Source organism: Perognathus longimembris, chromosome 2 (genome assembly GCF_023159225.1).
Source record: "Perognathus longimembris pacificus isolate PPM17 chromosome 2, ASM2315922v1, whole genome shotgun sequence".
NCBI lineage: Eukaryota > Metazoa > Chordata > Mammalia > Rodentia > Heteromyidae > Perognathus > Perognathus longimembris.
In genome coordinates, this window is record NC_063162.1 from 7,020,883 (window position 1) to 7,048,139 (window position 27,257).

The 27,257-nt window shown below is 41.9% G+C and overlaps 2 protein-coding genes across 3 annotated transcripts; one reads left to right on the top strand and one right to left on the bottom strand.

The window, feature by feature from the left end:
- Nucleotides 1–202: 202 nt before the first annotated feature.
- Ikzf5 (IKAROS family zinc finger 5) lies at nucleotides 203–18,909 on the top strand. 2 transcript variants are annotated; one of them, XM_048338079.1, is made up of 4 exons: nucleotides 203–290; nucleotides 10,299–10,468; nucleotides 13,298–13,480; nucleotides 14,893–18,909. In XM_048338079.1, exons 2-4 carry the CDS (start codon nucleotides 10,336–10,338, stop codon nucleotides 15,834–15,836), a joined length of 1,260 nt encoding a protein of 419 aa, XP_048194036.1. In that variant the 5' UTR covers nucleotides 203–290; nucleotides 10,299–10,335; the 3' UTR covers nucleotides 15,837–18,909. The 2 variants fall into 2 exon arrangements, with proteins under 2 accessions (XP_048194036.1, XP_048194037.1); XM_048338080.1 differs by lacking the exon at nucleotides 203–290 and having other exon boundaries at nucleotides 10,299–10,431.
- Nucleotides 18,910–19,243: 334 nt separating this feature from the next.
- Pstk (phosphoseryl-tRNA kinase) lies at nucleotides 19,244–26,841 on the bottom strand. Its single transcript, XM_048338081.1, has 6 exons — nucleotides 26,624–26,841; nucleotides 24,232–24,523; nucleotides 23,306–23,504; nucleotides 22,013–22,091; nucleotides 21,398–21,491; nucleotides 19,244–19,586 (listed from the first exon to the last, which is right to left on the bottom strand). Exons 1-6 carry the CDS (start codon nucleotides 26,834–26,836, stop codon nucleotides 19,387–19,389), a joined length of 1,077 nt encoding a protein of 358 aa, XP_048194038.1. The 5' UTR covers nucleotides 26,837–26,841; the 3' UTR covers nucleotides 19,244–19,386.
- Nucleotides 26,842–27,257: the final 416 nt, after the last annotated feature.

Here is a 27,257-nt window from a genome sequence, read left to right on the forward strand (position 1 = left end):
CCTCCCCGCCCGGGCCCCGCCCCGGCCCCGCCCCTCGCACCTAGGCCCCGCCCCCTAGCGCCTACGGAACCCCAGGAGAGACACACAACCCGCTCCGCGGCTGGCGTCCTACGCCTTCCTCACGCGAGACTTGGGCAAGGCTTGGAGGCGGGAAGGGAATCGGAGACACAACAAACATGGCGGCGGCGGCGGCGGCGGCGGCGACGGTGTCGAAGCCTGAGGCGGCCGTGGCGGTAGCGGCGGCGGCGTTGGACACGGCGGCGGGGGTGACTCGGTGTGGCTGTCAGGGCGTAAGTAGCCGGCGGCCGGGTCGCACGGCGGGGCGGACTGGGGGAAGGCCAGAACCGGCTTCGCCGCGGGCCGACGGACGCCACCCGAGCCTCGGCCCGTTGGCGAGCGGGGGTCGCGACCCGGAGCCTGCGCGGCGGGCGCTCGGGGCGCCGCGGTGTCCGTGGCCGCGGGCGTGCCGGGGAGCAACGCCTGCGCGCCCGCGCCGTCGGGCTGGAGCCCCGGGGCTGCCTCCGGCCGGCCGTGACAGGTAACGGGGCGGCGGGCGTCCCCCCGCCTCCCCCGGTGTGTGTCCTCCCGGGGGCGCCCCGGGGCGGGGCCGGCCCGGGGCGCGGCGCTCGGGGAGGTGCTGAGGGGGCGGCGCCCCGACGGCGGCGCCCGGCTGCGGTGTGGGCGGCGGGCCCTGTAACCCGCGGCGCCGCGTCTCCCAAACCTGCGCCCGGGGCCCTGGGCGCGCGCCCGGCCCTGCCCGGGGGACTCGGGCGATCGGGGGGGGGCGGGGGAGGGCGCCCCGACGGGCGTCTGCCACCCGCGCCCCTCGTCGGCCCCTCTCTCCCGGGTGCTCGCCAAGTCCGACCGGGTCCGGCTTCCCGCCCCCCCCCCCCCCCCCCCCCGTCCACGTACCGGCTGGAGCCGGGAGACGGTAATGACAAGCAAGGGGAGACACGAAGGCGCCTCAGCCTGTGAAACCCCGAGAAACTTAGGAAGTTGGAGCCAAACTTTCCCGTGTACACACGTCTGTCCGAACTGTTAGGTTACGTGTACCCGTGCATACACACACGTGTACAGATGTGTGCGTATACACGTACATACGTATACACGTCATGCACATGTGATTGTTGGGGGGGGTACAGTTTGATAGCATGTCCATTTACCTCCTTTTTCCTTTTTTTTTTTTTAAAGAGGGCGGTATGGGGTTTGAACTCAGGGCTGAGGCTCAAGACTGCTGCTCTGCTACTTGAGACGTAACCCTCTTCCTCCCGCCCCCCCCCTCCGCTTCTGTTTACTTATTTATTTATTTTTGGTGGACAATTGGAGGTCAGAGTCTCATGGACGTACCTGCCCAAGCTGGCTTCGAACCACAGCCCTCAGATCTCAGCCTCCTGAATAGCTAGGATTACAGGCTTGGGATACGGGAGCCTTCCCATCCGCCACCTCTCTCATCCCCTTTCCGCCCCACATTTCCTCGCTTCCTTTATCACATATGTATGAGTATTTTGGCAGTACTGTGTCCCTCTTTCCCTTCTTCATCATCCATTCCCATCCCACTAGCTTCCCTTTCAGACTTGGTTCAGCTTCCTGAAACTCATTTTTTAAACACAGACTAGCCGTTTTTTAATTTTCATTTTATTTTATGTCGTATCTTCAACATAGCTAGAGATTAATTAATGTATTCTTGGAAGTTGGGTTGTAGTGAATTGAGATGTTGGGTCTTCTTTCCCCCTGTTGATCCAGTGTTTCCTAGAAAGCCATAACTTGTATCCTGATATATTGAAAGGGTAAGGAAAGTAGGATCAGAGATATCCTTGTTGGACTGTATTGGTTTTTTTCTTAAACCACTGCTATAGGTATTTCCCTAATACAGGGAACTATAGCTGTTCTGGTGTATTAAACCTGGCCCAGTTAAAATTTTGCTGTAATAAGATTAATTTTAGCTTTAGAAAAGTATTTGAAATTTTTTTTTTAAGCCTTCAGAATTCACCAGTGACAAGATGAGCATCACACATGCTTGTTGTTTTGGGGTGGAGGCTCCTATGGAGCTTTTGCTGTAGTGAGACTGTTGCTTTGCTTTGTTCCTCCATTATCTTTTTGTTTATTTCTTTTCAAGCACTAATAATGGTAAGATTGGTGCACATGGTTTTACTAGTTCATCTGACCCAAGGATGCTAATAAGATTTTGACTTATGGTTTGCTTTCCTTTGCAGACCTTTGTGTGGCTTTCAGTTCAGTTGAAATTTCCTCCATGACCTTTTAGAGTCCTCTGGTGTGTCTCTAGCATAGGTTTTCACTAGGCTACATTTCATTAATGTAGTAAGAAAAAGTGGAACTGACTTGTAGTGAAAAGATTAGACTGCATAGTTCTTATTTGGGATTTCTTCCAACATGGTTTTATTTGTATATATTTGGATTTCCTAGAGTCTATTGCAACGTTCCTTTTTAAATTTTTGCCTTCAAGGAATTTTTTTTTTTTTGCCAGTCCTAGGCGGTGGACTCAGGGCCTGAGCACTGTCCCTGGCTTCTTTTTGCTCAAGGTTAGCACTCTGCCACTTGAGCCACAGCGCCACTTCTGGTCATTTTCTGTATATGTGGTGCTGAGGAATTGAACCCAGGGCCTCATGTATACGAGGCAAGCACTCTTGCCACTAGGCCCATTCAAGGAATTTTTGATAATCATAAAATTAAGAGTTGTATTCTATTTTAGAAGGCCCACACAAACCACTCCTCACTTGTCTGCTTTCTCAATAAGTATGTATTCTCTTGGAAATAAATCTGGTCATAATTATTAGGTAATAGAAGGAAACACATCTGTTGGACTCTAGAAACTTTTTTTTGGTATAGGACTGCTAGACCTACAAATTGTTATTGTATGCATAAATTAGTTGCTAAATATTCTTCCTTACTCTTAAATTTAAACACTTCTCAAAAAACACCAGATAAATGAACCATATTCTGCTGTTCACTAAATTCTACCACAGTTTGTGGGATGGTATGTTAAAGAGCCTTTTTCTGGTTCTTGTCTTTATTTCTGTTGCAGTTGTTTTCTAATTCACATCCTAGTACTATCTGTTTTAACTAATTAGTTCCTGGTTAAGAGGTTTTGTGTGTGTGTGTTTGTGTGTGTGCATGTGCTTGCCCATACATGAATATGTGCATATACCCATGCATGTGTGTTTGCATGTATGCACATAACAAAATTTCAGTTATGAGAATGAAGACAGACCAGAGGACTTTATACAAGGTAAATCCTTTTATCAGGAAAGTTGTAGCATAGTTAAAATCACTTTCTTGAATGTAAAGAGGTTTTCTTGTTCTTCTAGGATCTCAAAACTTAATTCTTGGGCTGGAGGTGCGGCTGAAGTGATAGAACCTCAGCTGAATTTGCCCAGGAAGCTTGAGGCCTTGAGTTTAAGCCCTGGTACTACCAAAACAGAGGGGGAGAGAAAATAGAAAAAGAGGGAGGAGGGTAGAGAGAAACAATTTTTGAGGATGTGACTCAAGTAAATAGAGGTCCTGCCTAGGAAGTATAAAGCCCTGAGTCCATATCCTAGTGCTGCCAAGAAACAAAACAAACAAAAACTTAATTTTTAGATACTTCTTTTTTATTTTCTCTACTGCCTTTGTTTTAACCATAAGGCTTGAAAATAATTTTTCTCTTTGGTTGATGTAATTAGATATCTGTCTTACTTCAGGCTAAGAGATTGCCACAGACTGGTTTAATCAAGCATTTATTTCTAGAGTTCTGGGGCTGGGAAGTTTAAGCTCAGGGTGTTGGAAGATCTGGTGTCTGGTGAAGGCCTGCTTTCTAGAGATCCCTACATAGCAGAAAGCTAAGAGGATCTGTTTTTGATATGGTCACCAATCCTTTGCAGAGAACTCCATACTCACAACCCAGTTATCCAGAAGCCAGAGTAATCTCGGAGGTTAGGACTTCAAAACATGCATTTTTAGGGACACACATTTGGTTTGTAGCAATAGCAGCAGAAAGAGGAGATATGGTTTGAAATGTACTATCAAAATCTGTATTAGACAATGCTTCAGTATATTTCTTTTATTGATGACATAGTTCTGCACAGTGACATTTTGTGTAATTTTTTGACCAATAAGCTCCAAGATGGAATGGTCATGGCCAGGTGGAAAGATACCACTGAATAAAATTTTAGTTTTCTAAGGATTTCTTAAAGTTGTCCCTGAGTTACCCATGGGGATCCATTAGTCCTGGGACTTGGAGATATCGAAATATGAGGATGCTCAAGTCCCTTGCATAAAATGGAGTAGGATTTACATGTAACTTCTGTGCCTCATACTATTATTTTTTAAAAGATGGGCTCTTGCGTGTTGTTCACACTGGTCTTAAGTGACACTCCTACTTCAGCTTCCCAGTTACTGGAATTACAGATATGTATTGCCATACCCAGATCCCCCATATACTTAAAGTCTTCTCTGGGTTACTTATAACTGACACAATGTACTTAATTATGTTTGCAAAGGTTTTTAACCAGTGCTTTAGCAGCATCCTCGTGTAATTCTTAAGAGTTCTTGGATTCAACTTTAATTTCTGAGCTCTGATTTTAAGGACAGATGTTTTGGATAGAAAACCCTCAAAATTTTTTTACTACTACTATTATTAAAACTAGTTTATTTAAAACTAATTTATGATAATATTTTCAGAGTTGAAAATATTTGTAGTGCTTAGAAATACTGACTTCATATGTAGGAAGTTGGATTTTGAGCTAAAGACTTCTAGTCCTCTTTTCTTGTGTGTCGGTCCTGGGGCTTGAACTCAGCGTAGGTGCTGTCCCTGAGCTCTTTTGCTCAAAGTTAGTGCTCTACCACTTGAGCCACAGCTTCACTTCTGTTACTTTGATGATTAATGGAGATACGAGTCTCAGACTTTCATGCTTTGGCTAGCTTTTGAGCCATGATCTTCTGATCTCAGCCTCCCAAGTAGCTAGGATTACAGGCATGACCCATCAGTGACCAGCTCCCTTTTATATTTACGAGTCTGTTCTCTAGCCCAGAGCTCTGCAGATGCCTGGCCTCGAGTATACGTGATACAGATGATGAAGGTGGTACACATATATGCTTAGGAATGAAATGACATCAAAATTTTAAACCATGCAGGATGTTTGAGGTTAAAACCATATCAATATGTCTGAAGTTCTAATATGAGCTTTTCTTTCTGTTTACAGTGTTGACATTCTTGTTTTATTGTCATCCTTTTTTTTTCCTCTTTAGCCCATCATACATAATTGAAAAGCAGTGTACAATTTATGGCAAGGAACACAAATTTCTAATGTGACAATGTGATAATAGCCCTAATTGTCAAAATATGTCAGCCATCCTCTCTAATTTGCTCCTTTATGTTCTTAAGCTTGAGATGGAGATATAAAAATACCATTTCCTTCTGCTTTCTTCCTGGCAATTTTACTGGTGTGTTTTAACTGCACTGCCACATATGGGGGAGGGGGAGTGTTAGCGTTCTAATCAAAATTGGGTAAGGCTTATATTGTTTATTGAAGCCTGTCAAGTATTCTCTGACATTTTCAGGGGGAAAATATGTTAGGTTTTCTATGAATTAACTGGCAAGAAGCAGTACTGAATTGCTATGTGAATACTAGAATTTCATTCTTAATTATAGCTTTTATAATTAGAAAACAATTGATAGTATCTTATATATTTTACAATTTAATGATTTCCTCACTGGGAATGGTCGTATACTCTTGTGCTTCCAGCTACTCAAAGGTAGTGAGTGAGCAGGAGGATTGCCATTGGAGGCCAGGCTAGGCAAGTTGTTAGGAGACTTCATCTCAACAAACAATACAGGTTGTAATGGTACATACACACTTGTAAACCTAAGAGTGGAGGAGGCAGAGGTAGGAAGAATCGCTGCCCAACACCTGTCCAACGCAAACAATGTGGGATTCTTATCTGAAAACTAGAGAAAAAGATAAAGGGCTGGGTGCATGGCTTAAGTAGAGCACCTGCCTATATATCAGGAGCCAAGTTCAAACCTTCCCGACCTGGTTCTGTGTTCACATGTGTGCGCTCTCTCTCTCTCTCTCTCTCTCTCTCTGCCTCTTCTGAGTGAATGTTGGTTTTACAAAGTAAGGGGTTTCATAACATTTCTACATATTCATGTAATGTATTTTTATTTCTTATTCTTCCTCTTTTTCCCTTCCCATGTCCCTCATAGTTCCCCTTTACTTTCATTTCCTTTTTAAAAATTAATTATTCTTGATTATCTTCTCATTGGGGCTGATCAGCTCATGTTTTCTAACCATTGGGAAAAATTTAAAGGACAGATAATGAGCAGTATCAGCTGTAGCCAACAAAACAAAAAAGTAATACAATGACTGAGAACTTTTTCAAGGAAACATTCTAAGACAGAGTTGTTCAAAGGCGTGCTTGCACCTTGGAGACCTGGGTGAACATCTCTGTTCAAATACAGCCCAGGCAGAAAATGCTGGGCTAGAGGGGTGCCTCAAGTGATAGAGCACCAGTTTGGAGCAAGAAAACGGAAAGAGTATAAAGCCCTAGATTCAAGTTTCAGTACACACACACACACGTACAGGCATGCCAACAAAGATCCAAAAAGACTGAGAAAGCTAAGGCAGGTGATTTTTTTTTTTTTTTTTTTTTTTTTGGCCAGTCCTGGGGCTTGGACTCAGGGCCTGAGCACTGTCCCTGGCTTCTTTTTGCTCAAGGCTAGCACTCTGCCACTTGAGCCACAGCGCCACTTCTGGCCGTTTTTTGTATATGTGGTGCTGGGGAATTGAACCCAGGGCCTCATGTATATGAGGCAGGCACTCTTGCCACTAGGCCATATCCCCAGCCCCGCTTCTGGCTGTTTTCTGTATATGTGGTGCTGGGGAATCGAACCTAGGGCCTCGTGTATCCGAGGCAGGCACTCTTGCCACTAGGCTATATCCCCAGCCCAAGGCAGGTGATTTTTAAAAAGTGACCTAAAAGTAAAATAGGAAGAGACAGGTTTAGGAAATTGCACATTAGGTTGTATGAATTAGATGAAGGTGGCTCATGTTTGTTTCATTGAACTAAAGAACAGAGAGATGTTGAACATATTTTCCAGCCAAGCTGTTGAACCGATAAAGTAAAAATATTTTAAACTGGGACCATGAGGAATTTCTTAATCCAAAGCATAGGTTCTTTCTTTCTTTCTTCCTTTTTTGCTTCAAAAATAACATTTACAAAAACAGTTACTATTGTCTGAGGGCTTGCCATAGGCTATACAAGTTGCAGCACTTTATGTACTTAAGCACAAAACTTTATTTTTTGGCCAGTCCTGGGCCTTGGACTCAGGGCCTGAGCACCTTCCCTGGCTTCTTCCTGCTCAAGGCTAGCACTCTGCCACTTGAGCCACAGTGCCCCTTCTGGCCGTTTTCCATATATGTGGTGCTGGGGAATCCAAAGGAAAGCTTCATCTGGCCACTAGGCCATATTCCCAGCCCCAGCACAAAACTTTAAATAGCACTAAAAGTTGGTATTTTTATCCCTGTTTATAAACTAGGAAATTTAAGGCTAAGAGAGGTCCCTTTCTTAAATACCAAGATTATTCATAGGCTAGAATTTCACAGCGAAAAAAGATAGTAATAATTTTTCAAAACCTCTGGTCAGCTTGTAAGGGAAAAAGCAGCTATTCATAAATGTTGCATTAAGTAATAATTTAGTTACCTAACAGGTCCTTTTTTGGCTATTTGAAATATAGAGCAAAGTAGATGTAAGGAAAAAGGAAGAAGTATGAAAATTAAGTTTATGAGTATAAGGTCAGTAAACACAGGGAAAATGAGAACAGCTGTATGTCTTTCATTAGCTTTTAGGGATTTCATTTCATGGTTGGAAAGTGTAATGATCCATACCTGTGGTGTAGTCAAAGATTGGTTTATTTCTGCTGTATTTGTAATTAAGTGTAGAGCTTTTGCTTTGTTATGATTGGCCAAGTTTTTGTAAATTTGGAAATGTGGTTTTGTGAAACCTCATTCCTCAACTCCATAGCTCTATCAATTAAATATTTGGGGCGAGGGGTATAGATTGCTGGCAGAATACTTGCCTGGTGTGCACAAGGCTCTGGCTTCAACCATCCCAGTACTACAAATAACAAACACCAACAAAAACATAAGCTAATATTGATCAAGGATAGTCCAGACATTCTTGGAAAATGGTGAACTTTGAAGTCACTCAGATAGCCAAGACATCATCGTCATCATCATCATCATCATTATTATTGTTGTGGCACAAGGATAAGCAGATGGGCCAGTGGATCTAATAGAAGATCCAGAAATAAAGCTCCATGAACCTAGCCACCTGAATTAGAAAGGCGCTAGTGGACTGTACTGGAGAAAGACAGGTTATTAAATGCACATAGCTAGGACAATTAGATATATTTCTGGAGAAAAATATGTTTTGCCCCTTACCTCCCACCATACTTAAAAATCAGTATGAAAATAAGAGTAAAATGTAGGCAAATATTCATCCCCTCCTCCTCCTCCTCCTCCTCCTCCTCCCCCTCCCCCCTCTTCCCCCACTCTCTCTTGTTTCTGGGGTTTGAACTCAGCTTTGCATTTGCTAAGCAGGTACTACTACTTGAACTATGTCCCCAAGCCGTGTGTGTGTGTGTGTGTGTGTGTGTGTGTTTTAGTTGCTTCAAATAGGAGTTCCTTGTTTTTGTCTGTGGTTGGCTTTAAACTGTAATCCTCCTACCTATTTCTACCTGTGTAGGTAGAATTATAAGCACATGCCAGCACACCTGGCTATTTATTGAGATGGGAGACTCAATAAATTTTTGTCCAGGCTGGCCTTGAACTGCCATCCTTCCATCTGCTTCCTGAGTAGGTGGGATTGCTGTGTGTACCACATACTGACCCAGTACCAGGATTTCTTAAACAGGGTACAAACAACTATAAATGTAAAGGTGAAAAAAGTAGGTAAATTGGACTATGTTAAGAACTTGTGGTCATCAAAAGTTACTATTAAAGGGTTGGAGGTATAGCTCAGTTGGTGGACCACAGTCAGTGAATGAAAATGTCAGGTACCAAGTTTGAGTCCTATTCTCAAACCAAAAAAAAAAAGACAAAAAGTTATAATTAAGAAATTGGAAAGGATACTACGGAGAGAAGATACTTAAAAGGCATTTGAGGTGGGTGCCACTGGCTCATGCCTGTAATCCTAGCTTCAGGAGACTGAGGATTGCATTTGAAGCCAGCCTAGGTAGAAAAGTCCTATGAGACTCCTATTTCCAAATAACAACTCAAAAACCAGAAGTGGCACTGCGGTTAAGTGGTAGAGCACTAGTCTTGAGCACAAAGAGGCTCAGGGACAATGCTCAGGCCCTCAGTTCAAGCCCCACAACCGACCAAAAAAAGAAGAATTTGTCTAGTAAAGGATGTATATTCAAAATATTATAAAGAATTTTTATATACTTCAAAAAGACAACCAACAGAAAAAAAAGAATGAAGGACTTAGATATTATTCAAAACAGGGTATCAAAAGTAGCTAATTATTAAAAAATAATACAACTGACTCTTACCTCGAAGTAATTAGCAAAAAGCCTAAGTGCTCTAGTGGTAGAGTGGTAGAGTGCCAGCCTTGAGTGAAAAGGCTGAGAGTATGAGGCCCAGTACCAGCACACACACAAAATAATAATAATGTTTGAGCTAGTGGGTTATTCCAGAGTGAGCACATGCATAAAATGAGCAGCACGATGAGCAGATGGAAGACTGCCAGCAACTCAGGGACACTGTGTGTGCTCCTTCCAGTAGTCGACCCTGCTGCCCTGGCAAGGGTGACACAATTCTGCCGTCTGGCACTGGAGGTAACTTTGTGCTGTCTTCATTTTAAGTGAATGGAATCTTACATTATGAACCATTGCCTGGCTTTTCTTCCTCCACATGATGATGGTGAAATTCATCTTATTTTTACATCTTACTGAAGTGCCGAGTTTTCACTGCTGTAGCCCAGTTTGTGACCATGCTATAACTAATCTACCTGTTACATTGTTTGGGGGTCATTTGTGTCATTACCAGTATTTGACTATTACAAATGTTTCTTTTTTTCTTTGTAATTTTCTATCTACTATGACTGAGTCTGAACCCCAATCAAATGAGTATTTTTCCTTTTCACTGTTTTGTGTTTCTCTTTAAAGGTATTAAAGCAGGCAGTATGGTTCCTGTTGCTCGGTTGAATGTCTTAGACAAGGTAGTTTTTGTCACTATTGTTTTATTATGTACTGGATCTTCTAAGTGGTACAAAATAGTTTGTTTCTTTTTTCCTCCTAGGTATAACGAACTTTAAACTTCATTGAACAAAGCAAAGATGGGTGAAAAGAAACCAGAGCCTTTGGACTTTGTGAAAGATTTTCAGGAATACCTGACTCAGCAGACCCACCATGTGAACATGATTTCTGGATCGGTTAGTGGGGACAAAGAAGCAGAGGCTCTTCAGGGAGGTGGGCTCCTTTGAATACTATTAACTCATTTCCTGGTATAATACTCATGCTGTGTGCCACCCAAACTCTGATGTTCCACATTCGTGTAGAGCACCTTTTTTTTCTCCTTTAGGAAGATATATTACATCTTTTCTCCTTTTTGAACATGGCAGACTTTTGCTAAGGTAGAATGACTTCATATAGTCTAGACATGCTTTATGGTTTGTTGGAAGGTTAGAGTTTCTAATTCCTTGCTTAATTCCTTGCTTGTTCTCCAAGTTCTGTTAGCTAATAGTAGACTGTAGGAACCCAGAGGGAATAGAACATCAGCTTTTCTACCCAGAGCTTACCCATTGGGAAGTATGGATTAGATATGAAGCCCAACTGGTTTCTCATTTCTTAAAATGAAGGAAGGGCTGACTGTGGTTACCTATTCAAACTAGAGTAATCAGAGACCTGATATGCCTGATGGTGGTAAGTCTTCTCTTTTGGAGACAAATCCAGTTCTGCCCTAGTTCAGGGTCAGCAGACTACTGTCCATGGGCTTAGCTAGGCTGCTACTTTTGTATGGTCTGCAAGCCCAAGTGTTGTTGTTCTGTTTTATTTTGGATTTTATTTTTCTGTACTGTGATTTGAACTTGGCATTGAGCTTCCTAGACAGGTGTGTGTGAGGTATGACCCTAGCCCTTTCTTTGCTATATTCTTCAGGTAGTTTCATGCTTGTTGCCTGGGCCTGGCCTGAGGCCGCCTTCTGCCTTTACTTTTTGTATGGCTGAGATGCATCACCATGGCTAGTTTATTGATTGAGATGGTGGGTGGTCTTACAGACTTGTCGTCAGGCTAGCCTTGAACTAAAGTTCTTCTGATCTCTGCCTCTTAGGTAGCTGTTTAAAAGTAGTTGAAGAAAACTAAAAAAAAGTAATGTCTTGACAGGAAAATTATACTAAAAATTCAAACTTTATTGTCCATAAAGTTCTGTTAGAACACATACATGCTCACTTGTTTGTATCTTTTTTTTTTTTTTTTTTTTTTTTTTTTTTTTTTTTGCTAGTCCTGGGCCTTGGACTCAGGGCCTGAGCACCTTCCCTGGCTTCTTCCCGCTCAAGGCTAGCACTCTGCCACCTGAGCCACAGCGCCCCTTCTGGCCGTTTTCCATATATGTGGTGCTGGGGAATCCAACGGAGAGCTTCATGTGTAGGAAGCAAGCACTCTTGCCACTGGGTCATATTCCCAGCCCTTGTTTGTATCTTTTTTCCTGTGGGTTTATTTTTCTTTGGGGTTTAGCAGTGCTGGGAACTATAAGGCCTTACATATTCTAGGCAAGTACTCATCCACAGAGCCACTTCATGGCATATTTTCTTTTTTTTTTTTTTCATGGCATATTTTCTATAGCTGCTTTTTTCTACAATAGCAGAGTTGAATAGTTGTGATAAAGATAGAGCCTGAAGTATTTACTATTGTTACTGTAGAAAAGGTTCCTTGAGATCTAGGGTCAGGCATTATCTGAGAGCTTGTTAGAAATACAATCATCAGGGGCTGGGAATGTGGCTTAGTGGTAGAGTGCTTGCCTAGTATTCATGAACCCCTGGGTTCAATTTCTCAGTACCACATAAACAGAAAAAACAAGAAGTGGCTCAAGGGGCAATGCTAGCCTTGAGTAAAAGAGTAAAAGAAGACAGTGCTTAGGCCCTGATGTCAAGCCCCAGGACTGACAAAAAAAGAAAGAAATATAATCCTCATATATCAAAATGTGGGCATCACTGGTATGGGAAAGCAATAGAAAAAAGAGAGATGTCCTTGTCCCTCTAATTGGTCTGTGTCAGATATTTGACTTGCCCCAAGTCACTCCTTGTGCTTAGGGTGAGGGGTACCATGGAACATGCTAGTACCTCATCCTCCCAGAATGGAAGGAACTCTTCCCCCTGGTACTATAGGAGGAAAACCATTACCACCTAATACTAGTGTGTACAGATTCCTGGACTGGGACTTGAGACGGGGATTTTGTTCCTGACATTGGTTGGTTTTCCTGCTTATGAGATCTACCCTTTTCGTTTCTTTTATGCAAAGAGGCACTCTGGTTAGATGGAAACTAGTCAAACATTTTCTAGCTCTGAAATTCCTAAACATTCAGTGATATTAGTATAATATTTTCCTTTATGAGCCTAGTTGGACTGTTTCCCTAAATGGAACCTAGAATGTTGAACATGTGTCAGATGAGTAGAATGATGGAAACTCATTTTGACTAAAATAGGTAGTTAGGGTTTTAGAGGTTTTTAAGATTGTAGGAGGGTCTGGCCTCCAGCACCCCTGTGTATACTGTCGTCAGTCTGAATGAATCTCCACTCCCTTTCTGTCCCCTCCCCTGTTCTTTTCTTTCTTTCTTTCTTTCTTTTTTTTTTTTTTTTGCCAGTCCTGGGACTTGGACTCAGAGCCTGAGCACTGTCCCTGGCTTCTTTTTGCTCAAGGCTAGCACTCTGCCACTTGAGCCACAGTGCCACTTCTAGCCATTTTCTGTATATGTGGTGCTAGGGAATTAACCCAGGGCTTCACTTATATGAGGCAAGCACTCTTGCCACTAGGCCATATCCCCAGCCCCTCACCTGTCCTTTTCAAAACCATGTTGAGGATTGGTACAACTTGTGTGTAAATTTGAGGTCCTTCTGCCTCAAAGTTTTCAGAAAATAAAACTGCTTTTCTATAAAAATGAGCATTAGTTCAGAAAGTCTGGTGTTTTATGAATTTAACTTGGGAAGTAAGTTATTTTGTGAAAGATTTTTCAACTACTTAACACTAAAATGCTAAATTGATTTGACTGAGATGTATAATTTTTTTTCTATACTTTGCTTATAGCTGGACCAGATGGTGATCAAAATGGACTGGATCACCCCTCTGTTGAGGTTTCCCTGGATGAAAACTCAGGAATGTTAGTAGACGGGTTTGAAAGGACCTTTGATGGGAAGCTCAAGTGTCGGTACTGCAACTATGCCAGCAAAGGAACAGCACGGCTCATTGAACATATTAGAATTCATACAGGTAATGGAGAAACAGCTGGAGAAGCTATTTCTTTAAGGGTAGGATAGGAACGGGAACAGAGAGAGCAAAGGCAAGTAGTTCTCATTGTTAACATAAAGATGTAAGGTTTGGATCAGTGGGGCTGTTACTCTAGTTTTACGAAGCAACAGCTTACAATTATCAAAGTAGTAGGAAGTGAGGCTCCTTCTCAACTTGGACCTTACCCAGATATTGTTCCTCTTGTTCCACATAATCGCTCGTTATTTCCCTGCTGCTCAGATTAGGGAAGTGATTGCTGGTTATCTTGAGTTTGTGAGAATGCTTCAGTTGCAGAAACAGGGAGGCTTCTCAACAATTGGAGACTGTGCTAAGCCTAGATTTTAACCTAGTCATCCTTCTGAGAAATCTTCCTGCTTCTTCCTAGCCCTCTCCCAAGACCAAACCAGACCAGAAGATCCCCTGTGTACTCCATGGCCTGAAAGCCTCCTAATAACAGAGACTGTGGCAAGGCCATGTTTGTACCCTCAGAGCTAGCAGGGTATCTAGCACATAGCAGATACTAATGACTTGTTAGATGAATGAGACCCCCCCCCCCCATATTCCAATTTTAAAAAAAAAATTTTGTTGGTTGTGGGGCTTGAACTCAGGGCCTGGGAACTGTTCCTGAGCTGCTTTGCCCAAGGCTAGTGCTCTACTACTTTAGCCACAGCCACTTTAGCCACTTCTGGTTTTCTGGTGGTTAATTGGAGATAGGAGTCATAGACACTCCTGCCAGCCTGGCTTTGAACCACAATCCTCAGATCTCAGCCTCCTGAGTAACTAGAATTACAGGCGTGAGTCACCAGTGCCAGTCTTCCAAGTGTGTCTTTTATGTATTTGGGCAGTCTTCAGGCAACAGCTTTAACTAACATTGTTCTCTGTGGTAACTGAAGAGAGGGAAGGTAGAAGAGAAGCACTTGCAATGTTGAAGAGATATGTTGGTCTAGGTGCTTTCTATTTCATGTAATGGCTTTTTAAGAAAAAAAAAATTCTTGCTTTTTTTTTGAGGAGAGGGTGTATACATGTGTGATTATATTACAGTGTTACAGTTACAGGTACATACATGAACATGTAACTGAGGCCTACTGCTGGTAGGTACAGTCATTATTACATAAGAAATATTATTGCAACTTTCTCCTGTTGAAGCCATAACAGTTTTCATACTAAATTGAATTATAGAATCGAATTGTATATTGCAAATTATTGCTGATGAATTCTTGGGCTGCATTTTGATTTACAGGTCTATTTGGATTTGAATAACCATTTATGCAAACATGAATTTCCGAAAAGCTTTTTATTTTTTATCAATTCCAAGTCCTGTGAATGGACAAGTATGAAATTTTCTGTAAATGAGCTATTCTTGCAGATCTCTTCCACTTTTTCTGTTTAAACAGGTGAGAAGCCTCATAGATGTCATTTATGCCCATTTGCATCTGCTTATGAGCGTCATCTGGAAGCCCATATGCGTTCCCATACAGGGGAGAAACCATACAAATGTGAATTGTGTTCCTTTCGCTGTAGCGATCGAAGCAATCTTTCCCATCATCGAAGGCGCAAGCATAAAATGGTACCAATTAAAGGTACTAGGTCTTCCTTGAGCAACAAGAAAATGTGGGGAGTTTTACAGAAAAAAACAAGCAATCTGGGGTATAGCAGAAGAGCCCTTATTAACTTAAGTCCGCCTTCCATGGTGGTTCAGAAGCCAGACTACCTTAATGATTTTACCCATGAAATCCCAAACATCCAGACTGACTCCTATGAAAGCATGGCAAAAACCACACCAACTGGTGGCCTGCCAAGAGACCCTCAAGAACTTATGGTTGACAACCCTTTAAATCAGCTCTCCACCCTAGCAGGACAGTTGTCCAGTTTGCCACCTGAAAACCAAAACCCTGCATCCCCTGATGTGGTTCCTTGCCCTGATGAAAAGCCTTTCATGATTCAGCAGCCCTCTGCCCAAGCAGTAGTTTCTGCTGTATCAGCAACTATTCCTCAGAGCTCCTCTCCCACAAGCCCTGAGCCAAGGCCATCACATAGTCAGAGGAACTACAGTCCAGTGGCAGGGCCGAGCAGTGAACCCAGTGCCCACACCAGTACTCCCAGCATAGGAAACAGCCAGCCAAGTACTCCAGCCCCAACGCTGCCAGTCCAGGATCCTCAGCTTCTGCACCACTGCCAGCACTGTGACATGTACTTTGCAGACAATATCCTTTACACTATTCATATGGGATGTCATGGCTACGAGAATCCTTTCCAGTGTAATATATGTGGATGCAAATGTAAAAACAAGTACGATTTTGCCTGCCACTTTGCAAGAGGGCAACATAACCAACACTGAAAACAGTCACATGGACTTGCTTTGGCTGTTTGGGGCTTTGTAGTTTGGTTTTTGTTTTTGGTCATCCCTAATAAGGTGTGTGCTAACTTAAAGTTTATCCGTTATAAAATATAAATTTAATGATAGAAAATTTTTTTCATAAAAAAATCTGGTCAGGGTTATTTATGTTATTAGAACAATTAGGACACATTGATAACTATTTTTCCTTTCATTTAGATATGTGAGGATTGAAGTACAATCATAATTCTAACACGTGTTCATTTACGTTTCCCACACTTAGGTCCATAAAGATGTCAAGGTTTTCCATGCTCTTGATACTTCAGTATACACATGACAGCTAAATGCTATTTCTACCATATTTCAAAGTAGCAGAAAAAGATATTTTTTCTTAAAAATCGGTCACAATGTGTTTGTGTTTGTAGAGAAATGCCTTTAAATTGCTTTTAATTGAAGTATTATTTAGTTCACATATCTTAAAGTTGAATCAGTTTCATTTCAACTGATAAGAATAAAGAAAGCCCTTTCAGTATAGTAAATCCTTTTTCCTACAAGGGGATATATGAAACAATTCTTTTAAAGTTATAAATACAGGTGAAAGTTCGGAAAAGAAACTAAAGACTTAAATTGGAAATTGTGTTTACTATTTAAGTTCAGTGTCTAGTTTAAACATGTTAGTTTTTCACTGCATTTTTTTCCTACTTCCGATTTTTTTTAACTACAGGTAAATACACTAGAGTGTGGATGATTTTCTTTCTTTTCAGACTAAATCTATGTTTTAAGTTTATTCTGCCATTAGTGTCAAGTGAAATTGATAACTGTAGTGAGAGTCTGTTACTCTTCCTATTCCTTTGATGACCAAAGAGGTGCAGTGCAGTGATCCACCCTGCTAAGACGCAGCCCTCCGGAGAAATCTCCAAAGTATCCTTTTCCTTGCCTTGTATCCATTTATTGCCTGTAACTGCCTAGAAAAGGTAGTTATAGAAACACTTGGGAAATGTGAGGAAATATTTACAAAACCCAGATCCTGGTCTTCTCTCCAGAGTTGGCCATTTAAAATAGTTTCTGTGAATTCCAAATGTAAAAGTCTTCATGTGAAGTGACAGTACTATATGGAAACTGTGATTGAATTGTCGCCTTAGTAGGAAGGATAAGAGGTGTGACCGTGGATATAAAACACATTTAAACACATTTGTTTATAGAAGTAATACTCGCTAAATAGATTTAGAATAATTCATTTTGAATAGGAGGGTATTGTTTTTTATATTGTATAATAAATAACTAGCTTACTCTGAAGAGCTTGGTCAAACAATAAAATATTGTTACTGTTGGTTTCTTTGTACTCTGCAAAAATTTTGTTTGTTTCTTCTGTTGAAAATACTAATTGGCTTCTCTTAAAAAATACCTTGTTAAGCATTTTTTTTAAACCAAAAATGATCCCCTACTCTTATAGTAAGAAAAACACATGATATCTGGCCATAAAAAGCCCAAGTGCCAAGTTCAGGAGTCCTCTGCCCTTCCTCCCAATGCCAGAAAGCCATTAAAAGGAGTGCTTGTGTTGAGTGCTTATCTCAAGGGCACCGTTGAACTACAGTTCTCCTCTCAGATCTCCCAACCCTAAAATTGTGCAGTTGAAAGTTGTGCAGTTTGTTTCCGTCTTACTTCAATCACTCACGGCCCAGATTAGTTGCAACAGTCTCCGAATGCATACCTTGACTGGTATTTATCAATTTTTGGAAAGAAACAGGTTGTCATTTGGAAGCTTTTGTGATTATTTTTCTTCTATTTCATTCAAATAAAAGCAGTACCCCAGAATAGAAAATGAAAAAGTTCATTAAAAAAGAAGGAAGAAGCAGGGTGGTGGTGCATGCCTCCCGTCTCAGCTATTCAGGCGGTGAGGCAAGAGGCTAGCGGTAGCCCAGCAGTTCAAAGCCAGCCTGGGCAACAGAGCATTCAAGAACCCTGTCTCAAACACAAGACAAAATTGGAAGAACTCTCCTTAAAACCGGCTTTATTAACTGTCTATTCTGGGCCAAACAGTGACAAGTACATTTTCCCTAAAACTGAAAATGAATGTTTTGAAGATTCACTTTAAAGATGGAAAAGACTTGTTTTTCTCTCTAATTAAATGAGGATGAAGAACTGTAATTTTCCTCTTAAGTTAAAGAGCACAGTTGGTATCCCAAAGGTGTTGATGCTTACAGGTTATAATTGTAAATGCACTAAATTTTCTGAAGTTAATCTACCTTTGAAACTTTTTTGGAACTTTTAAGAAGATTTAGATTTTATTTAAATTTCCTGAGTTAATTTCTGTATTTGGGAAGATATTAGGATCTTCCTTACAGGTTGAATATGTTCCTCTCATTTTATTTTTCCTCAAATATTTTATAGAAATGAGTTAGGAAAAGTTTAACATGCACTATTTATAGTACTTTGCCATTAACAGGCAATGTTCTGAAACTAAATTTATTTTTGTTCAGTGAACATATAAGTTTAGATTTTTAAGGTTGGTAGATAATTTATCTCCACTAATATTTTTTTAAGAAACTGTGAAGAGATTAACAGGGAATAATTTTATTTCAGATTTTACTAATGTAATATAACTACAACTTCTTGAAATTCAAGTGAAGGCTAGACTTTTACTTTGAAAAATTCCATTGGGTATTTCCAATGCTATTTCATTTTAGAAATAAGTGTTTACCACTCATCTGCAGAATTGTTTGACAAAGGGAATTACTAAAATATAAAATAAACTTCAAGTTTTATAAAAATATTTGTCAAATGAATGAATTATTTAAAAAAATTAAATATTGCTAAAAACTTAAATTCCCTGCTAAAGACGTTTTCATTAGTCATAGAGGGTGAACACTTTCCAGAACTTCTTTCGTTAATACGTACTTTAAGAACATATTTTGTATGCAATGCATAAGTCTTGCATTATGGTTGTAAAATACACTATATTGTTTAGGGGGTCCAGAAAGCAGTTTAATGCTGAAATAACTATGGTATGTAGTTCATATTGTGAATGAAGCTTTGCTTTTGTAATATATAAATAAAAAAATAACACTTTGTATGACTTTTCTTTTTTGAAAATTAGCATCAAATTAGTTTTTTAGTATTTTTCTTGTATGTATGTAAATATTAATAAAAGAAAACGATTTATGGCTACAGTAGTTTGCATTTCTAGAATATCTAACTGAAAATTACTATCAGGAGTTAAACACAAACAGTTAGGTGTGTGTAACTTGTTTCTACTTACGTTCAGATGCTTGTTTTCAGATCCATTCAACCTGCTTCCGCACTTATCCCTGTGGGTCTGGCACACTAGAGAGGAAGCTGCCACTCAAGCTGAGCTGTCCACACGGCATCTCCCAGGCAGCTCGCTCCAGTCATTTCTGCTATGACAAATAGATCTTTAGACTTTTTTATTTGAAAGTCCTTGGAAATTCACATTGTCTTAGAAAACATCTGGTACGATAAAACTGGTTTTAAACTGGTTTTTTTTTGCAAAAACTTAACCCAAATCAGATATTTTACTGGAAATTCAGAAATTTTAATGTTGCTTTGAAAAATACTTTTGTATGATATTATCTTTCTCACTACAAAAAGAAGAAATGACATCCGATATGTCAGTGGTTTGTGGGAAGCACAGGTATTTTTTGTTTCCTTGTCTTAGGTCTTCCAAAAATTCTGCTTTGAGCTTGTTAAGTTCTTCTGCTAAAAGCTTCAAGTTGTTAGGAAGTAGTTGTTCATCTAAAAAAGAAAGATAGTCTCAAATTATTTCTAAATAAATCTGGACTAAGAAACTAATTTGATTACCTCAGATGAACCAATTGGATCTTCTATAAATCATGATTGCACTGTAATAATTTGCAGACAAAAGGTCACATTGATGTGATCCAAGAAAGTCTTATGAAACAATTCAGAGAAAGTAAATAACTTACTGTGAAGTTTATGAACAGAAGACAAATGAGAAGGATTCTTTGTGGTTAGCAAGAGCCATGACAGTCAACTCAGTAACATTTGCCTCCGTAAGGTGAAAAGCAGAAATAAGTGACATTTTGGTTTTGGAACAGGTAATACCTTGAAGATGATGGAATGTTCCATCTGCTCTGCTCAGTACAGAAGCCAATGTCATGGGCAGTATTACTGAGAATCTGAGATTTTGGTTTTTGAGATATACTCACCATAAATCTATCCACTTAAACGTCAGTGAAATTTAGCATATTCACAACCATTCCCAGTCAATTTCAGAACATTTTATTCACCTAAAATCCCTTTGGCTGTCACCCTTATAACTAACTACCCCCTTGTCTTTCCCCAGAACTTCTAGGCAATCACTAACCTAATTTTATCTCAGCATTTCCCTGCTCTGGACATTTCACATGACTGGAGTCATATACTCTGTGATATTCTGTGATTGGTTTAGTGTGTGTGCGTGAATAAACTTTTTTTTTTGTTTTGAGTCAATGATGGGGCTTGAACTTAGGGTCTCAGTGCTATTGCTGAGCTCTTTTGCTCAAGGTTAGTGGTCTATCATTTTGAGCCATAGCTCCACTTCCTGTTTTCTGGTGGTTAATTGGAGATAAAGAGTCTCATGGACTTTCCTGCTCAGGCTGGCTTTGAACAGCAATCCTCAGTTCTCAGCCACCTAAGTAGCTAGGATTACAGATGTGAGCCACTGCACCTGGCTATTTCATAGATTTCTAAGCTTCACATTGTATACTGTCTGCATTTTATTTAACTGAATAATTTTTTAGTGTATGGATAGACATGTCTAGTGACCTTTTGGTTATTAGTAATAATGCTACTATAAACAGATTATGTGTATATAAAGCTGCTATTTGTAAAGTACATCCACCTTACAGGATTGCAAAGATCAGGAACTATAAAGCACTTAGCTTTATATAAAAGAATATATATAAGGATAAATGTTAGCTATTGTTTGACTCATAAATAAATTAAAATTCACGTTCTTTTCATAAAATTATTAACTGCCACATATTTTATCTGTAAAATTCAGGTTTACAATAGTTGATCTTGTTCAAACTCCATGATGGTCATGTATTTAGTCCTAACTACTTCTCCAGGCTCAGTGGCCTCTCTTTTGTTCCAGAATATTCCAAACAACTTTTCCTCTAGTATTTGCACACCATGTGTCTGCTGTCCGGAGTGGGCTTTGGGGTGTGTCCTTGTGTCCTTCACCTCTCAGTTTAACGTCTTCCCTGAGAAGCCTCTTCCTGTTACCATTAGCACTGTACAGTGCCTTGCCCTACTTCTTCAGAGCACTTACAGATTCCCATAATTACTCTTTTGTCTTTTTCTTCTTCTGCTTCCTGTTGATTTCCCAGCATCTAAAAATGGCCTAATAAAACGTAGCCACTTGGTAAAATTATTGGGAAGATAAATGGATGATCAACACCCCCATTCCAGAGGTACAATTTGAATTCAAGTTACATGTAGCTGTAAATTAACATGATAAAAAGCTTTGGGAACTAATAAACTTCCTGAGTGTAAAGGAGAGTCATCACAGCAGCTAAACAGAGCCTAAGGATTCAACATACCTTTTGCTTCCTTCATGGTCTGAGAGACAGTTCTTCGGAGTGCCTGGTCCGCTTTATGAAGAAAGTTAGCAGAACAAATTATTCTGTCAGTTTCCTGTGGGATATAAACATTGTTATGGTACAGTTCTATAAAATAAATGATTAGAACATAGGGGACTCATTTGAAGGACTAGTAAGAAAAGTTAAGGTGGCTTTTCTCCAGGAGAGGGTGTAAATGAATTACATCTAGTTGTAAACCGATCCCAGCTGTATCCTGGAGAATGTCTAATAGCTTTTCGGGAAAGAAAAACTCCCCACACCTGTGTGGAGCTCTGGCTTATTTCTGTGGTGTAAACGTTCCCATCTTTGCATATTGCATGCCCCCCAACAATGTCAGCGGTCTCCAGTGTTCCTCCTCATTTAACTGGAGCTGTGGTCGCCAGTACACGCATAGCTGGCCAGCACCGGCTGCATCCGGACAGCAGAAGCTGAAGGCCTGTGAGATGCCAAGCCAGTGACAAAGCATTTTTTTTTTTTACTATTACTCACCAAACATTCAATTTACACACTAAAAGTTCAAAGGTCTATACAAATTGATCCTCCTCACTGGCTCCGAGTCTGTCTGGGAGGACTGACCTTTTGCTCCACGTTGTCTTCAGTGTGCTTTACTGGATTTTCCAAGGCAGTAGTAAGCAGTATATCAGTTACCTCAAGACTGGAGAAAGAGGGATAAAATACAGTAAGTCCTCCTATCAAACATGTTTTTGAAAAACTTGTATTAATACTAAAGGATCCTTGTGTAACCCAAGATCTTAAAAGGAACAAAAGTGAACTAGTTTGGAAGCTACCTTTCATTTGTAAATGCAGCTGCACTAGCCTCCCCTAATTTACAAAATACTAATTTTCTGCATTAGTAAGTTTTGAAAAGTCATTACCTTCCCTCCTTAAATTCTGGACTAGCCTATAAAAGTCCTCCCTTAATACCCAGAGAAAGATGAATGTTTCTGAAGTATTCCAGAGAAAGTGTATTTCTGGGCTGCATATCTAGTGGATAAGGATTAGCAAAGTTCTCTGATCAGAGGTAGAATCCATTCATCTAACAAATACTGACCATTTTATATGAAAAATGTGCAACTAGATGTTGAACTGTGCTAATCTGGGAAGTAGTACATGATCCTTGGCCTCCAAAACTGATTATGTAATCGTGAGAGACAGGTAAATGAATTGAGAAAAAAAAAATTTTGTGCAGTGGTAAGAGAAAGAGTGACAGTAAACCATGCAACCATGTTTTTACGAGTGAGTGGAGAGCCCTGTTGAATTCCTTAGAAGGCCAGGCGGTCCACTGAAGAATGTAGGAAGGGCAGAGGAGATAGCAGGCATAAAGCAAGAACAAGTTCCTTGTGATCATGGAAGAGAGAAAGCCAGTTGGTTTGTAGGTAGCAAGGGGGCTGGAGCGATGGGCAGGATATGATAGTGAAGAATCAGTTCCACTCTTAGGAACTTTACTTTTGCAAGGCTAGATCTGGAACGCAAGGCCTCGCATAAAATGAAGCAGGTACTCTACCACTGAGCTATACCTGCAGCCCACAGATTTCTTTCTGTAAGAAAACTAGTAGGCAATCTGTTTAGACTGCTGTACCTAGGCAAGGGCATCAAAGATGTGTTCTATTTATCATTTTTCTGGGGCCTTGTGAAGTTTCACTCTTGATAATTACTATACAAACATGGGTTCAGAACTCAGCGGTTACAAGTTCATTGACACTGGACAAAGTGATCTTTCGGACCTCAGCTTGCTCTTCCACACAACACTCTGGAGCCTGTGTGTGGATAAGCTAAGCCAATATGGTTGAGCATTTATTCAGCATGCCTAGCCCAGATGGTCACCACCAGGGAATGGTTTGAGTAGCAAGGATGATTTGAGTAGGATACCTGGCCTCCAGAGAACACGCTGGACTTTGAATTGTGAGGCTGTTGTGTTCCCAAGCATTTTTCCCAGGGTTGGGTTTTTCTATCTTTTTTCCCATCAGGTGGATGGTCTCATTAGGCACTGCCCCCGGTCTCTGGCAATTTCTCTGCAAACAGGTCTCCAAAGTACAATCTAAATAGAGCTGGCAAAAGCCAAACGAATCTGAAAAGTTTAAAATGACTCAATTACTGATCTAGCTTTCCAAAACGTGAAATACACACATATATCTAACACCTCTCTCTCCTTTTTTTTTTTGTTGTTGCCAGTCCTGGGGCGTGGACTCAGGGCCTGAGCACTGTCCCTGGCTTCTTTTTGCTCAAGGCTAGCACTCTACCTCTTGAGCCGCTGCACTACTTGCGGCTTTTTTCTATATATGTGGTGCTGAGGAATCGAACCCAGGGCTTCATGTGTACAAGGCGAGCACTTTACCACTAGGACACATTCCCAGTCTCTCTCTCTCTCTCTCTCTCTCTCTCTCTCTCTCTCTCTCTCTCTCTCTCTCTCTCTCTCTCTCTCATCACCTCATCTGCAGCAGGACAAATTCCACTTGGAATACTTAAAAATCAAATCCATATAGACTTCCTAAATCCAACAAACTCTCTGGAAACAGTGGGGATTCTTAATTTTCTTTCCTTGAGCTTTTTTTGCTCAAAGCTGTGCTCTATCACTTGAACTACAGCTCCACTTCCAGCAGTTTCTGTGGCAGTTAACTGGAGATGAAAGCATCAGTTTTTCCTGTCCAGGCTGGCTTTGCAACACTGTCCTCAGATCTCAGCCTTCTGAGCCACTAGGATTACAAGCATAAGCCACTGACACCTGGCATGACAGTAGTGATTTTTGAAATATGAATAAATATACCCATGCATAAGGAAGAAGGTATTTCAATTACATTTCCGAGCCAGTTGGTAGACTTCATATCTCATACTTTGATAATAAAAGTTGTCATCTAAAACCAAAAGCAAAGGTCTAGAAATGACAGTTTTTGCCAAGACGTAGCAAGACTGGGCCTCAGATACCACTGGAAATACCAAATCTTGATCCTTTAAGCAGGTTATGAAAGCTTCCCACATGGCTTCAGCCACGTTGGCTGGGGCAGACATCTGACCCCCATTAATGACAACCATCAAGAAGCATTCCAGATACTTCAGCAGCTCCTGTCGAAGGGTCTTCCATTGGGATGGCTACAAAAGATGGAAGAACAAGAGCTTACATTAAGCTTTGTCCAGTAAGGGTGGTTTTACCGGGGTTCACTTGCAACCTGCCCTCTATGCAATCTCAGCTTACTGGACAGAACCACCTGGAGGACTCCACAGATACCTTGTTCACCCCGGCTTCTCGTCCTCATATACTTTCCCTTCTGCCAGTGCTGTTTGGAGCCTTTTGACTCAACATGCAGATGATATTCAGCCCCTTCCTCGTCGATCAAGACACTCCACTCTATACATATGCGGTGTCCGCTCTAGCAGGGCTAAGGTTTTTAGGCCTGTGTGCTCTCTATCTCTCTGCCAGGTTGCTGGTTCACTGTATACTTAACCTCCAGCTAAGTGCCTAGCACCCAACAGGTGCTCCAGAAATGTGTATCAAATGAACAACTGAGGGAACAAATAAACAGAATGAACTGCTGTGTAAGAAAAAGAGGGGGCCAAGGTGAATATCTTGCCAAATTTAAACAGCTGAGTTAAGATAAAATGGTGCTGGTTTGGTGCTGAATTGCCAAAAGGCTGTACACAGCAAGGTAAGTCAATGAAAGTTCCCTGGGTCAAGATGGATTTGGGAAAGACAAAGGAAGACAAATGTGGTTTGAGAACCTAACTGATCTTAATGTTGGTTGTGGGCTGCAGAGAACACTGGAGGGAAAATACAAGGCCAGGAGGCTGAGATCCCTCTCCTGCTGTCCAAGCCTTGTTTTTTTTTTTTTTTTGTTTGTTTGTTTTTTGCCAGTCCTGGGCCTTGGACTCAGGGCCTGAGCACTGTCCCTGGCTTCTTTTTGCTCAAGGCTAGCACTCGGCCACTTGAGCCACAGTGCCACTTCTGGCCATTTTCTGTATATGTGGTGCTGGTGAATTGAACCCAGGGCTTCATGTATATAAAGCAAGCACTCTTGCCACTAGGCCATAGTCCCAGCCCCAAACCTTTTTATTTTATTTATTTATTTATTTATTATTATTTTTAATGAATTTCTATTTAGTTCTTCTAAATCTTCTTTTTCTTTTTGCATCTTTTTTTTTTTTTTTTGGTAGTCCTGGGGCTTGGACTTGGGGCCTAAGCACTGTCCCTGGCTTCTTTTTGCTCAAGGCTAGCAATCTGCCACTTGAGCCACAGCGCCACTTTCGGCTTTTTCTGTTCACGTGGTGCTGAGGAATGGAGCCCGGGGCTTCATGCATGCTAGGCAAGCACTCTACCACCTCTAGGCCACATTCCCAGCACTCCTGTCCAAGCCTTTGTACTGAGATCACACCACATGCAAAACATCACCGGAACCTTCCATAAGGTGAGATTTTCTAATCACAATAGCCAAGAGACTCCCATGCCTCTGTAGAGAAAGAGTGGAAAAACTTCGCTAATAGAGATACAAAATATAGCAACTGACAACTTCCAGTTTTCTCTAAAGTGGTCAAAATACTATCAAGCAAATCCAATGCCACCCTGATACTGAATTTGCCTCACAAGTAACCGAGAACAAAAAAGCAGATAAACTTTCAGGAAAAGGCCTGGAATTTTCCCACTGGCCAAACACAGAACATCTCTGCATAGACGCCCAGTCACATCCTATTTGATTTGTACTCGTGTGAATTCATCTACATTCAGGCATTAACCAATAATAATAATAATAACAATAAAAGACAAACTTAAGCTTTCAGAGTATCTCAAGGGGCCGTGATCTGGAGGGCGACTGTCCTCTGGATGTGTCGTTTTTTTTCCAAGGTGCCTCATCTCGCTGGGGCGTAAGTAGACAGCTTGGGAAATGTATACTTAGCACACACAAGTTGGTCTTAGACTTAAGCGAGCTATGTGGTGGTCAGGTACGAATAGCCACACACACACACACACACACACACACACACACACACACACACCACGTCCCCGCCAACGCAGGCCCCGCGCCCACACCGAGCACCGAACCCCCGGGGAGCCTGAGCCCCGTGCTCCCGCCCGTCCTCCTCGGCCTGGCCTGCACCTCCGCAGCCACTGCCAACCCCCCGCTCCCCGGGCCGGCGATCACCCCACACCCAGGCCCGAGCGCCCGCTGCCGGGCCCGGCCGCCCCGCCCCGGTGCTGACCGGCGGCCGCGCGCCCGCCCCGTCCGGGGGCGCCTCGGGCAGGACGTCGTCGTAGGAGAGGACGCCCACCGCCCAGCCCCGCTCCTGCCGCAGGCGGCGGGCGAGGGCCCGCGCGAAGGTCGACTTCCCCGCCGCCGGCAGGCCGCAGAGCACGCAGAGCCCCAGCGCGCGCCGCCCCTCGCGGTCGGCTCCCCGGGCCTCCGCGGCGGTCATCGCGCGCGGCCGCTCCCCGCCCCTACGCGGCCGGCTCCGTGCGCATGCGCGGGCGTGTGGCGCCGCTGCGCCCCCTGGCGGCCGGGCGGGGGAAAAGGCCGAGTTTGGGGCTCGGAAGGGATGCGAGGATGGAACTTAATTTTTGTGGAGGATGTGAAGTCCGCGACTAGTTCTGGTTTTGTGTGGCCTGGAACTAGAGATCTTCCTGCCTCAGCCTCAGGAGAGAGCTGGGATTACAGGTCTACGCCACCACACCCCTTTTATTTTCTTTCTTTTTTTAATACCTGAGTTTGCGCTTGGGGCATTGCACTTGCTAGGTTCACTGCCACTCTAGCCATATCCCTAGTATAGTTTTTGCTTTACCTTTTAGGTGAGCTCTCCCCTTTTTTTTTTTTTTCCAGACGTGGATGCAAACCATACC

Excerpts from the sequence above, each read along its gene's own strand:
- Ikzf5 (XM_048338079.1), top strand. The coding sequence starts at position 10,336 with ATGGGTGAAAAGAAACCAGAGCCTTTGGACTTTGTGAAAGATTTTCAG. Across the intron at positions 10,469-13,297 it reads AGCAGAGGCTCTTCAGGGAG|CTGGACCAGATGGTGATCAA; the intron begins GTGGGCTCCTTT and ends CTTTGCTTATAG. Across the intron at positions 13,481-14,892 it reads ACATATTAGAATTCATACAG|GTGAGAAGCCTCATAGATGT; the intron begins GTAATGGAGAAA and ends CTGTTTAAACAG.
- Pstk (XM_048338081.1), bottom strand. The coding sequence starts at position 26,836 with ATGACCGCCGCGGAGGCCCGGGGAGCCGACCGCGAGGGGCGGCGCGCG. Across the intron at positions 22,092-23,305 it reads GCGTGTTCTCTGGAGGCCAG|TCTTGAGGTAACTGATATAC; the intron begins GTATCCTACTCA and ends CTCTTTCTCCAG. Across the intron at positions 19,587-21,397 it reads GACCATGAAGGAAGCAAAAG|ATGAACAACTACTTCCTAAC; the intron begins GTATGTTGAATC and ends TTTCTTTTTTAG.